Below are 13337 nucleotides of genomic sequence, written 5' to 3'. Positions count from 1 at the left end.
ATGTGGCTAGACACACACATGAAGCTAGAACCCAGGTCACTTTCTCTTGGCCCAGTGCCTAAACCAGGTTCTCAAGGAGAGTGTTAATACAGTCTTTGTGCTAATAATTGCACCGAAATGCAAACTAATACACTCACAGCATGAGTACTTATAGATATTTATCAGTTTTATCAGAGCTAATAAAGCACCTGTGAACAAGACTTTTACCATCACAATGACCTGTACGCACCCTTTCCTGTCTGGTAACACTAATAAACTAATTAGTAAATAAATACACTAATCTAGTAGGGAAAAAATCTCTACAACTTAACTCCAATAACATTTATAGAGTCTGACATGAAACGCCTCCATGTCTTCTTACCGTCCATAACAGCTAACTGACTAACAAATAGAGACTAGACATATTGTCAGTGATTTATTCAGCAGTAGCCAAACCTCTCAAAGTACTGTACACCTACTCATTCATGCAATTATCTGATCAGACAATCACACAGCAATGCATCGTCATGGACAAAAAAATCATGTGGTGGGTCAAGAGCCTCAGAGAATGTTCACGTCAAACATCACATCAACACCGTGGCACGATCGTCGGGGCCAGGCGGGCTGATTTAGGTTTTGCAGAAACCGAAGAGTGATCAAGCTGACCCTTTCCACCCAAGAGTTTATACAGAATGGAGACGGTTCAATGGGTGGAAACACCGTGTTGATGAGTGAGGTCAGACTGGGACTGGGTCACGCTGTCAGGGAGAAACTCAAATCACTGTTTACAACCACGGTAAGAATAAAAAGCATCTCAGATAGAGCAACATTTCAGCTCTTGAGGTGGAACAGCAGGAAACTGCATTGAGTTTCACTCGAGTGAGTCAAGAACAGGAATCTGAGGTCACAGCAGACACTTTAACTAAGCAGCTGATTAGTACAGTATCAACTGTCACTGATTATACTGTACATGTCACTGATCATGTGGCAGTTTGTTTAGTTTTTAGCGCAGATTAAGTCAGTTATGAAGCGCGATTCTTTCGTGTGCCGATTCGTGTATCGTTCCAAAATCAGTTTTTAGACTTACAATAGAGATGCAGCGGTCGATCAGCCAATGACCAGAACTTGCTATTTTTCAGCCTGATTAACACCGACTGAACACACTATACATAACCGATTCTGTGCCGAGCGTACAGGCTAATTAGTCTGGTGCGAGTGGTGCGAGCTAATTAGTCTCAAACCCCACTCATTACATTAGACTCAAAACACTGCGTGTGCTAATCAGTCTCGAAACTGCCGTGTTAGGAGCCATCCGTAAACTCAAGACTTAGGAAGCACTTGAGATGATATTATCGTTTCTTTATAATCCTACAGGTGGTCCACTCTGAACTATTTAAACACTGGCATCCCCCACGTGGAAGGAGTGAACTATTTGCTAAATTTGCTTAGAAATAATAACTATGGCAGATAGCAGAGATAGATGCTGCTTAGCAGGAATTTTACTTTTTGTTGAATTATTTTTAAATTAGTTTCTATTGAATAAATCCTGAGCTTGGTTTTTAAGTGAGAAAATGTTTTATGACAACTTTTTATTTTTTTAAGGTTCAAGGTCTTAAAATTGTAATATTAATTAAATCAGCATCGACAGTAGGTATCGTGATGATATCTTATCGGTTGGAGACTGGACTGATTCCCATCTCCAGTTTTTAGCTACATAGCCGGCCCTGCCTATTTGAAAAGACAAATAGTTTTCAGTCATTGTTCTACAGATAAACTCGGGGAAAAAATCAAGTTTGACATGTTCACTTTAGCGCCATGTTAACAAATGTGACCCAGATCAGACGGTTCTGTCTATAATCAGAATCAGGACCACACGCGGATCTAAAACTGTTCAGTGGGAGTTTCATAGCAGTCGGGCACACGTCGTATCAGACTGTAATGGAGCGAAAGTGACCCACAGCATCTCATATTCGACAGCCGCAGGAAGTTTATAGCGAGAACTGAAACACTTCCTGTTTGAAGTGATGGAGTATAAAGATGCTACTGCTTCAAAGTGCAAACAGTCAGCTTACTCTTGTTTTAATCGCCTCACATTATCTTTTACTATCACACACACACACACACATACACACACACACAGAATGAGTAGAGGGTCCCAGTCTCTACATGTGATTTGATTATTCACACACAAACACCCCACCATACACACACACACACACACACACACATACACACATACACACATACACACATACACACATACACACACACACCAGATGGACCTGCCCTGAGCTCACATAACAGTAACAATCACATTACAATGACCTCTCTCACTTTTTCTTTCTCTCTGTCACCAACACACACACACACACACACACACACACACACATTAGGGGTGTAACACAATGTATATACATCGTTTTTATGTTTAATACTCCAAATTCTGGTACAGGTTTTTAAATACTAACGTAAAGCGATGATGCCTTAAACACACAAACTGAAACACGTTTGTTTTCATCACTCTAGCTCTTAACCGGTTTCAATAGGAGATGTGCAGTTCATATCTCTGATCTCATGCCCAAACCCCGCCCAAAAACAAATAAACAAACAAACAAACAAACAAACAAAGACCTATATCCTCCCTCCTGTGAGACTATTTTTGTCCCAGTCCTGATACACATCACTAGTCTCAACCAGACGCCCTGTGAACCCAAAACAAATAAATAAATTACGTTCTTTATTTTTTACACACTATCTGCTCACTCCAAATAATGTGAATCGTCATATTCGGTCACGGCTCTACTTGACACGCATGCGTGCTCTCAGACACGGGCGTACCTGTAAAAGCGTTATTCATGTCTGTGCTGAAGTCTGCATCTCCTGTCTGCTCATCTGGTGCTACTCGAGCATGATGTATATCGGTGTAGGACTTTGTGCGCTTGGGCGTGGAATTCCAGGAGCCAAAAAGGGCGTGTCGCAAAGCATCCTGAGTAATCACTGTCCCACTGCGGGGCTCGCTGGGTGGCTTGGGTGTCCCATAATAGTTACCTAGGAAACAAGGGAACCAGAGAGAACGTTAAAGTTTAGAAAGGAGAGAGAAAGAGGGTAAGAGAGACAGAGAGAGAGAGAGAGATAGAGAGAGAGAGAGAGAGAGACAGAGAGAGAGAGAGAGAGAGAGAGAGAGAGAGAGACAGAGAGAGAGAGAGAGAGAGAGACAGAGAGAGAGAGAGCTACGATGAAGCAGAATGTTCCAGAACAATGTGTGGGATGAAATGGTAAAGAAATGGAGGGAAGCTTTTTCCGCAGACTCAGTTGTGTTTATCTGTACGATAATGGAGTGTGTGTGTGATCCGGACAAATCTGTTGTCATTTCTCTTCAAATGTTTTTGATCACCTGTTGACGCTGTAGTTCAGGATTTAATAGTTTGGTTACGATAGTTTGTTGTTGTTGTTGCTTGTGGGGCGAAATTTCAAGTCACCTGACTGTGGTCAAATAACACACAGAGAAATAGAGAGAGAGAACGAAAGAGGGTGAGGGTGAGAAAGAGAGGGGGAGAGAGAGAAGCAACACACACACACACACACACACACAGTGCCAGACAGATTAGAGCTGAGTGCCAAAGTCAGTTGCCACCAGAAGGACTATGAGGACAGAACACTTATTTCTCTGTGTGTGGTGTGTGTGTGTGTGTGTGTGTGTGTGTGTGTGTGTGTGTGTACGTGCTTTTGTGGACATGTCCCCACCATCCTGTGCAGCAGAATCTGTGTATGCCAAGGCAAAGCTACAACATCCCTGCACCTGTGTGAAAGCGCATGTGTGTGTGTCTGTGTGTGTGTGTGTGCTTGTGTGTGTGTTTATTTCCGTTCCATCCACGTAATCAACACGACTACTTTCCATTTCATCATGTTGGTGATGACAGAACAGGGAAATGAATATGTGTTCCGTTAGTTTGTCCGCAGTAAACAGTAAACAGTAAACTCACGCACCTTCGTACGTTCCTATTTCCAAAAGGGTTCCACACTGCTCGAGCTCCAGGAACTCCTGCACGGACAGGAAGTTGTAATCAACCCCTGGAACCTCGCCGTCTCGCGGTGGCCGTGTGGTACCTGGATGAAAAAAAACGGAAGAGAGAGAGAGAGAGAGCACACATGAGGCACAAAGATCCATCTCGGCAAGTTAACTGATTACAAGGGAATCCGTAAGCATGAGCAGAATCAGGGACTTGAGGAAAAAAAGTAAAACATTTATCTAACACAAATTAAATCCATATAAACACCACGACTAGAGGCGTAAAACACCATTCAGCACAAACACTAAACAGACTTGCAGTCATCGGCCGCCGTTCCTTTACAACAACATGGACGCTGAAACCAAAGCCCGTGCCAGGTTACACACGTGCATGACAGTGGACACTTCTCGAGAGACATTTCCATGTGAACACAATAACTCTTTCATTCTTGAAAAGACTTCATCGTCTAACGACATGCTCATCATGTGCTTTAAAAGTGAAATGTGTTTTCTTCTAAAAAACGTGAAGAAGGTTCACTTCTCCTATTTGGAAAGAATACTGACCTTCACCTCTCTCTGAGAACGGGACTACATTAATTAAGATTAATGTCTTCATCAGGTCGTACGGTACAGGTCACCGTACGGTACACAAGATAAAGCAAACGTCTCACATGTCATTCATTTGAACGTTTTTTTATTTTAATCCTGGTCAGAGCTGCGGTGGATTAGGAGCCCATTCCAGGAAGCATTGGGGACAAAAGGACAAGGGAGGAGATTTTATCCCAGATTTCACATCAGTTCATCGCCATGGACGTACACACTCACACTCACACTCACAGACACACACAAGGAGGGATTCAGGGTAGCCAGTCTGCCTATCTGTTTTAAGACCAGAGACGGCGGAGGTTAATCACCAGGAATACAATAATATCACGATACCGTGGTGCTGATTCCATGTGTGTTGCAATCACGGTTTTATAAATATCAATAAAAAAAATAAATACAAAAAAATATTAAATTTATGGTTTTTTTTTGTTTTGTCATTTATTTTTTTATAATTCTAAACCAACTCAGCAAATAATTCACACCTACTACACACAATGCTATGCTGATCGTCAAGTGTAAATAGTTTAGAGTGCGCCACCTGTAGGTAATATTTTACCATCTCAAATACCTGGACATATACATTTAAAATTGATTAAAAAAATGTACATTTTATACGTGTGGTGATGTGACAGACACGGATTGCGGCAAAAAAAGGAAGAAAAAAAGAATTGCTATAAGTGAATCGATTTTTTCCCCTCCATCTCTACTAATGACGGAATACTAAATTTCCAGGATGAAACATTTTCAGGAAATTACATCGATTTTCTCATTTCTCTTCAAGGCTTTTACTTTATGCATTTTCAATTTTACAAAGTAATGTTAAAGCCATGAAGCAAGCAGGAAACTGATGTGGTAGTCACTGATCAGTTCATAACGAGGTTACACCTTAAAAGAAAAAAAGAAAAAGAAAAAGTTTATTATTATTTCATACTTTTTGATGTCCACCATGGATAGACAGATGTAAAAAAAAAAACATTTTAAAAAACGACATGAGCTAAAGCAAAGCTATAAGCCCTGTAACTTTTAACTATTTAAGCTTTTCCTTTTGCATCTCTGCGGGGATCCATCCAGGGCATTGTTTCAGGAAAGTGCCTGACAGTTAAATCTCACAGCTATTGTTTTCGTCCCTCACCGCTCACTTCCTTGATTATGAGCTTCTTCCTTTGTCCTGCCCTACATCACTATTGTTATTCTGGCTAGTTAACATGGAAAAGAAAAAAACACAGATGGGTCCTTTCATATTCAGGGAGAGGTTCTGCACCAGTGCTCACAGGGTTCTTTGACTAACCTGAGCTGTGGGACTGTACTGTGGACGGGGTCGGTCGCTGACCTCCTGTGCTTTGGTGATTGGTTGGGGGAAATTGGGGGGCAAAACAAAACAATCTTATTTTCATTTTATCCAATTTAACCGAAACCTAACCCGATTTTAGCTTGAAGTTGGCTAGGAGAGAGCTCGAATGGAATGATGAGCATGCTGTTAGCTAGGGGTCACATCATCCATAATGCAGTGCTGCATGAGATCAAATGCCTCACTGTATGTTCAGCTTTCAAAAAGAGAGACTTTCTAGTGAAATGGTGTCCATAGGAGTAAGTCTTGCTGAAGTAGACGCTCCATTTTGTTTGTTTGTTTTTTCTTATATAACCGGCTCAGACAGACGCTCTACTCACAATCTCAATGCACAACATTGTAATGAGCCTTCAGTCATAAAGTGTAATCACAAACTTACAGTACAACACATGCTCACTATTTAAACCATGGTGGTCATGGTCATTCTTTTAACACAGATCCAGCTCAGAAAAGTTAACCATGCCACAGTCCTCTGGTAAAATAAATAACAAATCTATACCTCAATTTGTCAGATGTGGAACCAGGAACATCATCGCAATCGTGCACAGAGACATAGAAAATGTACATCTCAGCAGACACCTCGCCTGCCAGACATCCTGAGCTGTTGCTATGGACAACCACTAAAAAAACCCTTCTGTCCAACTTTCTAGAAGGAAACGTCGACTGCAAAAGGAGCGCTTGTCTCACACAGACATAGAACTTTGTGTACGCGTGCAGATCTCGTCCATAAACCTTGAGGAGGACGTACTGTAAGCTTGAGGGCAGAAACACGGTTCGCAAAACACTACTGATACAATAAAACTCACTCACTCAAAAAGACAGAACACCCCGTGTGTTACGTGCTGGATTTGCCGCTTCCCACGTGACAGCCGTGGCTATGTTGCTCCATCAGCCATCCTGAACACGTGGAGAGCACGGAGACCAATAACAAGTTGTGACCGGCGCACCACGTCTGAGGGTGACACCACAGTAACACGATTAACCCCTGTCTCTGGCGTGCGTGTGAAGATCGCAAGGAAACTCTGAATGAAGGCAGTCAAGCAGTTTAAGAGGTGGGAGCAAAAAAAGAAAAAGAAAAGGCAGCAGTTGTGAGCATGAAGCTGCTCTGGCTCCTCTGCTCTTCCAGCTCCACACAAAGAAAAGAAGGCAAATGAGCTCTCCACCCTGAGTGCTGATTGGTTCAGGGTTCAGGGTTCAGGGTAGGGAGGGGGGTGGGGACGGGGCCATGCACTTTGTCTATGTAAACATGCCAGTCATCAACGGATGGCAGGATTAAATGAGTAAAGGCTGGAGAGAGAGAGAGACAGGAATCTGACAAGGCTCTATGGAAACCAAATCAATGACCATTTAAATACATGTTCACACTATCAATAAACAAACAAACAAACAAACAAACAAAACCTTACCCACCCAAACACACACACACATGATGCTAATCCTCAATGTAGTTTATCTTGTGTAATATTTAAATGACATCTTTCACACAATGAACAGGAACCTCACCTGCACCTCTATTTGTGTACACAACAAAACACAGAGACAGACAGACACTAAAGACACACACACACACACGAAAACAACATACTGTAACGGACTGCAGCCGAAGAAGGATTTGTTTCTAGGGCAGACATGATAAAGAGACGAGGTAAAGGGATCCTGAAGACGTCTGTTGTGTTGACCTGAACTTAATGTTTGTGTCCTCGGTTTGTTTAAGTCTGATGGACAGACGGACTCCGGTCAAATAAAGCACTCTGAGCTGAGCCGATCGTTTTTGTCGGGGGTTTCAGCATCGTGGTATAACATGCTTTGTAAAGACGTTCAGGGCAACTTCACCTGAATCACATTTGTTAATCAAATCATGCTCAGCCATAACCAGTAATTCATGCAACGGCAGGAATCTCAGCATGACCAGGGTCAATCTGTCTGCTCTCAGACACTGACATAGAAACTCGAATTCACCACAGAGCACATTTTTCTTACGGCTACTGTAACGTATGTTCGCTCTCACAAACTCTGATATCTTATAAACCTTTAAACCGCAGCGCTACTGAATGCTGCATTCTGATTGGTTGATTAATTTTCAACAGTATCTCCAGGCGAGAGGTTACATCACTGCACTCGCTCTAACGTGTATAAAAGAGCTTTACACATTAAAACTAGATTCACTAAGAGACTGTTAGAGCTAAAGTTAACTGGAAGGAGTCTCCAGTGTCAGTCGTTCTGACCTGGAAAAATCTTTGTGCTTTTTCAGCATCTACATAGAGAAATAGAGAAAAGGAGAGAGGCCATGGTCAGTAGGAATGGGAGTCACCCAGAAATCTCCCGATACAATATTATCATGATAAACACAGGGAGTGAAGGGACTGAATTGCAATTTTGTAAGCATTATGAATTTATAAATATCCTGAATAAAAAAAAAAATCCCCAGATTTTTTTTTAAATACATTTTCTAAATAATTCAGAGTGCACCATCTGTGGGATCATAGAGGAACTACAAAATATTACCAAATTGATTTTGAAGTCAGTGTGGCGATACATGAATTTGCCACAACAAAAAAGAAGCTCGATACATCAACACATTTCTTCCTCCATCTCTAAAGTATTCTGCAAAAAGTATTTTGCAAACGGCTTCCTGATGCAGAGTTACCTGTCAGTGCACTATAATTATTTTCTAATCCTCATTTATCCAGATGTTACTGTGGTGATGTAAGATAAGAAGGAAAGAAAAAAAAAAGTCAAATGCAATATGAAATAAATGCTTTAAACCAACAGTGACTGCACTCGGTGTACACATGAGACAACGCACATGAGCCAGTAGATTTAAAGATGGACACACTGGTACACACTCAACTCCTGCACCCTTCACTGTGAGAAGAACTGAACTGAAGAGTTGATAAATGTGAATAAACTGCAGATTTCACAAACTGACAGGATAAAAAATATGAAAAAAAAGGAACTATACAAGTATATTCTCTGTATCCTGGACAGGGTCAGGGGGGAGGCCCCACTGCATCACATGGAGTACAATTTGGACTAATGAGCCAAAACCCACCTAAAACCCACCAAGACCGGGGAGAACATGCAAACTCCATACACCCAGAGCCAAGGTGGGAACTAAACCCTCACCCACAAGGCTACAGTGCTAACCGCTATACCAGTGCTGCCTACGAAAAACACACTGCTGAGCATCCAGTGTAAAACCTGCGCCAAGTCTTTGGTCTGCTCTGGAGACCCATTTGAAGGAGGAGCCGTTTTCCCACACGGGTTTTAAAACAAAATTGTGTCAAAATATTTATGTATTTAATTTTATGTTGTTCCGATGTAGGAATATTGAAAAATGTTATACAATACAAATCCTGATTTTAACATCTGCGTAGCTTATTTTGGCAAAATAACAGCGCAGCAGAAAAACCACACACACACCCAGACTATAAATAACAAACAGAGGAGTTGAGGAAACCCTAACGTTACCTGCGTTCTCACCTACAGTACGTCGCACCGCACTCAGGGAAATGAAGTCTGTCATTATTTTTCATGGCTCGGTGACTCCTCGCACCTGTGACTCCTGTGTAGTGTGAACACTTTAGCAATATAATGATTTTTTTTCGTGATGAGTCACGCAACCCTTTTTTTTATCAACTAGCTGCCAAAAACAAACAAACAAACAAAAAAACACACCATGAGTAAAAGTTAAAGAGGGTCGGAGAGGAAACTGGATTTATCTACCTTAAAGCGCAACAGATCCCTGAATCCAGTTCGTCGATTTATTTATTCGTGTGTGAGGGTGAGGGAAAGATTACTGTGTCTCTGTAAGAAATGATACAACATGTCCGACCCAATGGTTGCAGGATTGGAAAAAACAATACAAACAAACATCATGATTTTTTTTGGCGAAATAATACTCCTTTTATTATTAGGCTCTTTTCTTTTGCACTATGACTCCAGATCGCATCGCAGAACAGACAGTCAATATTTCCTTCACATCTTCTCTTATATATCTTGCTTTAACATTACGTAGTGTCTACATCTATACAATGGTAAATAACACACACACACACACACACACACATACACAGTGCTCCAGTAGCGCAATCGGTTAGCGCGCGGTACTTATACAGCAGTACAGGTGGAGTGATGCCGAGGTTGTGAGTTCAAGCCTTACCTGGAGCATAAGGCCTACATTCGGTAGGGTTTATTAATTTACTTCAATACATGTGTGGGAAAAGTTTAATAAAATAAAAAATGTGGTGCTTTACGAAGCCTCGCATCCCGGAGTAATATTCCAGACCCGATGGTGAAACAGCAGTTCGTTATAATGATGCATTCATTGATAGAGACCTTAAAGCACTTCTGTAAGTCGCTCTGGATGAGTGTGTCTGCCAAATGCCGCCGTAAATGTAGCGTGTACGGGTCAGTGAAGTCACGTAGAGTACTCTTTACTGACCAAAAAAAAAACTGTCATTATAATACCATTTCCAGTTAAAGCACACATACATATCCTAACCTAAGGAATTCTGTTCTGATGGCTAAAGAGACATGAAAAGCGAATTCAGTTCTCCATTTCTATTAAAAAATGCAATCGTGAATTTCTATCTCTGACAACATCCTACCCAAGGAAGGTGTGGTACTACCCATGAATCACTGCTGCTTCTATGCAAATGCTGTTTCTTCTGATATTTGCGGTTAAGTTGAGAAAAAGAAACCGTCCTAAAGATGACGTTAAAGCGCAGACAATCATCATACACTGAAAGATCTAGCATTAAAAAAACTAAAACCTGCAAGGGTTGAAAAGTCAATTGCATCACATAAACTGCACATCACTAAACGTGACAAAAACTGCTAGTGGTGTCCATGTCGTCTGTTTGATGTAACGCTGATTACATGCACTCTTGATGGTCCTACAGATACCATAAAACTCTGCATCTATTCCGTGAGCCAGCAGCGCAAAGAGAACAGACGGTGTGTGTGTGTGTGTGTGTGTGTGTGTGTGTGTGTGCAAGAGTAGATAAAGTATTCCACACCACTTGCAGTTTAGATTTCTAATCACGTCCAGTCGAGCTTTTGAGCTGTTAGTGTATGTGGCAAAAGCAGTCATGATGTTATCGTTTCTATAGTAACCACTAATGCCTCGGTGTTTGTTCAGTAGAAATGGGAAACACCAGATTCACCTGATACGAGATACCGAGGTGCCGAACTGATCTGGGTTGTGTTCTATAAACATCACGGTTTTATACATATCTTGATTCAATGCTTACTTTTTTTTTTAGGTTTTGAAAAAGCTTAACTGTTTGGTGGTACCACCCAGGATGTTGTGCTGCCTGACAGTTTAAAGTGCACCACCTACAGGATTATAGAGGAACAGCAACATTTTACCACCTACAATGCACTCACTCACCAGTCTCCTATATCTTTTTTTATCCTGCGTACAGGGTCGCGGGGGCCTGGAGTCTATCCCAGAAGACTTAGTGCACAAAGTGGTGTGCACCCTGGACATACAGTATACACACACTCAAACACTTGTTCACACACAATGGGCAATTTGGGAACACCAATTAGCTGAATCTGTATGTCTTTGGACTGTGGGAGTAAATCCACCAAACACATAAAAACCCCATACACACAGAGGCAGGAATCAAACCCAGAACCTGGAGGTAGAAGGCGACAGTGCTGACCACTAAAAAAAAGTAAACATAAAAATGATTGAAGAGGTTGAAGAAGAAAGGAGAGGCCTGTGATGTAACGACTCTTTACAACTGCCAAAGTATAAGTGATTAAGATTCAGCTAATAGTTGCGGTATAAAAGGAATTAAATGCCTATAAGTCTAATACTCTTCTTGGAACTGGACCTCATCACACCACTAAGTCAATTAGATTCTCCCTCTAATGAGACCTCAGTAGTGGCTCAATCAATTACAGTAAAGCCCTGGGTTACTGATTGGAAGGTTGGTGGTTCAAGTCCCAACATTGTCAAACAGACATGCTTAAGCCTGGCCCTAAATCATTTCACTGTGCTGTAAGGTACATGTCACAGATAAATTACTCTTATAAGAAAAGCCAGTCCCCCCCCCCGCGTGTTCCTCGGCCCTGCAGTCCTCCGAAGGGCGTGGCTCAGCACGAGCTCGATTACATAGAAACCAAAACAGAACATTTAAAGAGGGAGCGAGGTAGTTTTCAGAACTTTGTTCACCAATTCACTGAGAAAACTTTTTTATTTTCGTATTGGCTGGAGTTTAAAGGAGCCAACTAGGTTTTTTTCATAACGTGACCTCAGTGATGACTCAATCTGTTAAGGCTCTGGGTTACTGATCAGGAGATCCCAGGTTCAAACCCCACTGAGACCAAGCTGTCACTGTTGGGCCCTTGAGCAACCCTCAGATGTGTAATGAGATAAATGTAACTCCTTGTGGATGAGGGTGTTCGTCAAACACTGTGAAGTGAGCATGAGGTATGAAAACAATGCATTATCTTTGGTGTTTGAAAGGAGACTTAAGTCTTCCTAAAGAAACCGTGAAATACAGAACCTTGTAATTGTTTTCTTAAAAAGGCACATCCCCTACGTGACTTACTCCTTCTTATATCCCTTCTTTTTGTATGACTTATTAACATCTCCAAAGTTTCTGTGGTTTAACATCACACTGACACTCAGTAAAATGTTTCCTTAGATATTATCACTATCTAAGAGAAATCAGAATTATGTTTATGTAAGTCAGTCTGTTTCTGGACGGAGACAGCAAGTGACACTTAAAAATGACCCTCTGCTGTTGTATAATTAATTGAGCGGTTCCTGCCAATACGCTCACCTCCGACTGACCTTCGCTTTCCTCTAACAGCTCGCGGGCTAAAAGACAGACGTAGACCCGGAGACTTGTATGAAGCATGGGACCTCACGTGTCGACTGTCGAACTCGTTTACACTTTGAAGATGTAAAAAAAAAAAAAAAAAAAATCTGAAGTTGCACGCTTTTTGCTGAGTGAGAAAGTGAAATCATGTTTTCGGATGAACAGAGATGAACAGACAGCGGCAGAACTCAGGTGTGTCACTGATGACTAGAGCAACGAGAAAACACGACCATTGATTAGTTTTACTGCTCCATTGCTTTTTCTTCCGGTATCTCGCTCCCTCTTTCTCTCACCACTTATACCAATTAAGCATCGTATACGTCTCTTACGCCTGCTTTCATACGTCTGTCCAGCTTTCTATATAATCTTGTTACACCTACAGAAAAGACGACGCTTGTTCAACCGAGGAAACATGACGCCCTTGATAACATCTGCTGGAAGACACAAATGTGTCTGACCTGCAACCATGCGGCAAAACGCCGGGCCTCGATTTTACACATCGCACTGAGTGAAAGATTCTTCTAAAGTAGAAAAAAGGAAAGAACTGAATCTACAG

At 41.6% G+C, this 13337-nt stretch overlaps 1 protein-coding gene and 1 non-coding gene across 15 annotated transcripts in view; one reads left to right on the top strand and one right to left on the bottom strand.

Moving 5' to 3' along the window:
- Positions 1-13337, bottom strand: part of magi1a (membrane associated guanylate kinase, WW and PDZ domain containing 1a) — a 123300-nt gene that overhangs the window by 44526 nt on the left and 65437 nt on the right. For all 14 annotated transcript variants that reach the window (XM_053503489.1, XM_053503476.1, XM_053503475.1 and 11 more), the window contains exons 4-5: positions 3967-4086; positions 2818-3027 (exon numbers count right to left, since the gene is read on the bottom strand). In XM_053503489.1, the coding sequence (XP_053359464.1) occupies positions 2818-3027; positions 3967-4086 (330 nt within the window). The remainder of the gene's footprint in view (positions 1-2817; positions 3028-3966; positions 4087-13337) is intronic.
- trnai-uau (transfer RNA isoleucine (anticodon UAU)) lies at positions 10020-10112 on the top strand. The gene is given in 2 exon segments: positions 10020-10057; positions 10077-10112. It is a non-coding gene; the product is annotated as a tRNA-Ile (tRNA).

The sequence above is a fragment of the Clarias gariepinus genome, chromosome 9 (assembly GCF_024256425.1).
Source record: "Clarias gariepinus isolate MV-2021 ecotype Netherlands chromosome 9, CGAR_prim_01v2, whole genome shotgun sequence".
Taxonomy (NCBI): Eukaryota; Metazoa; Chordata; class Actinopteri; order Siluriformes; family Clariidae; genus Clarias; species Clarias gariepinus.
This window is presented reverse-complemented; position numbering and strand designations above follow the sequence as displayed.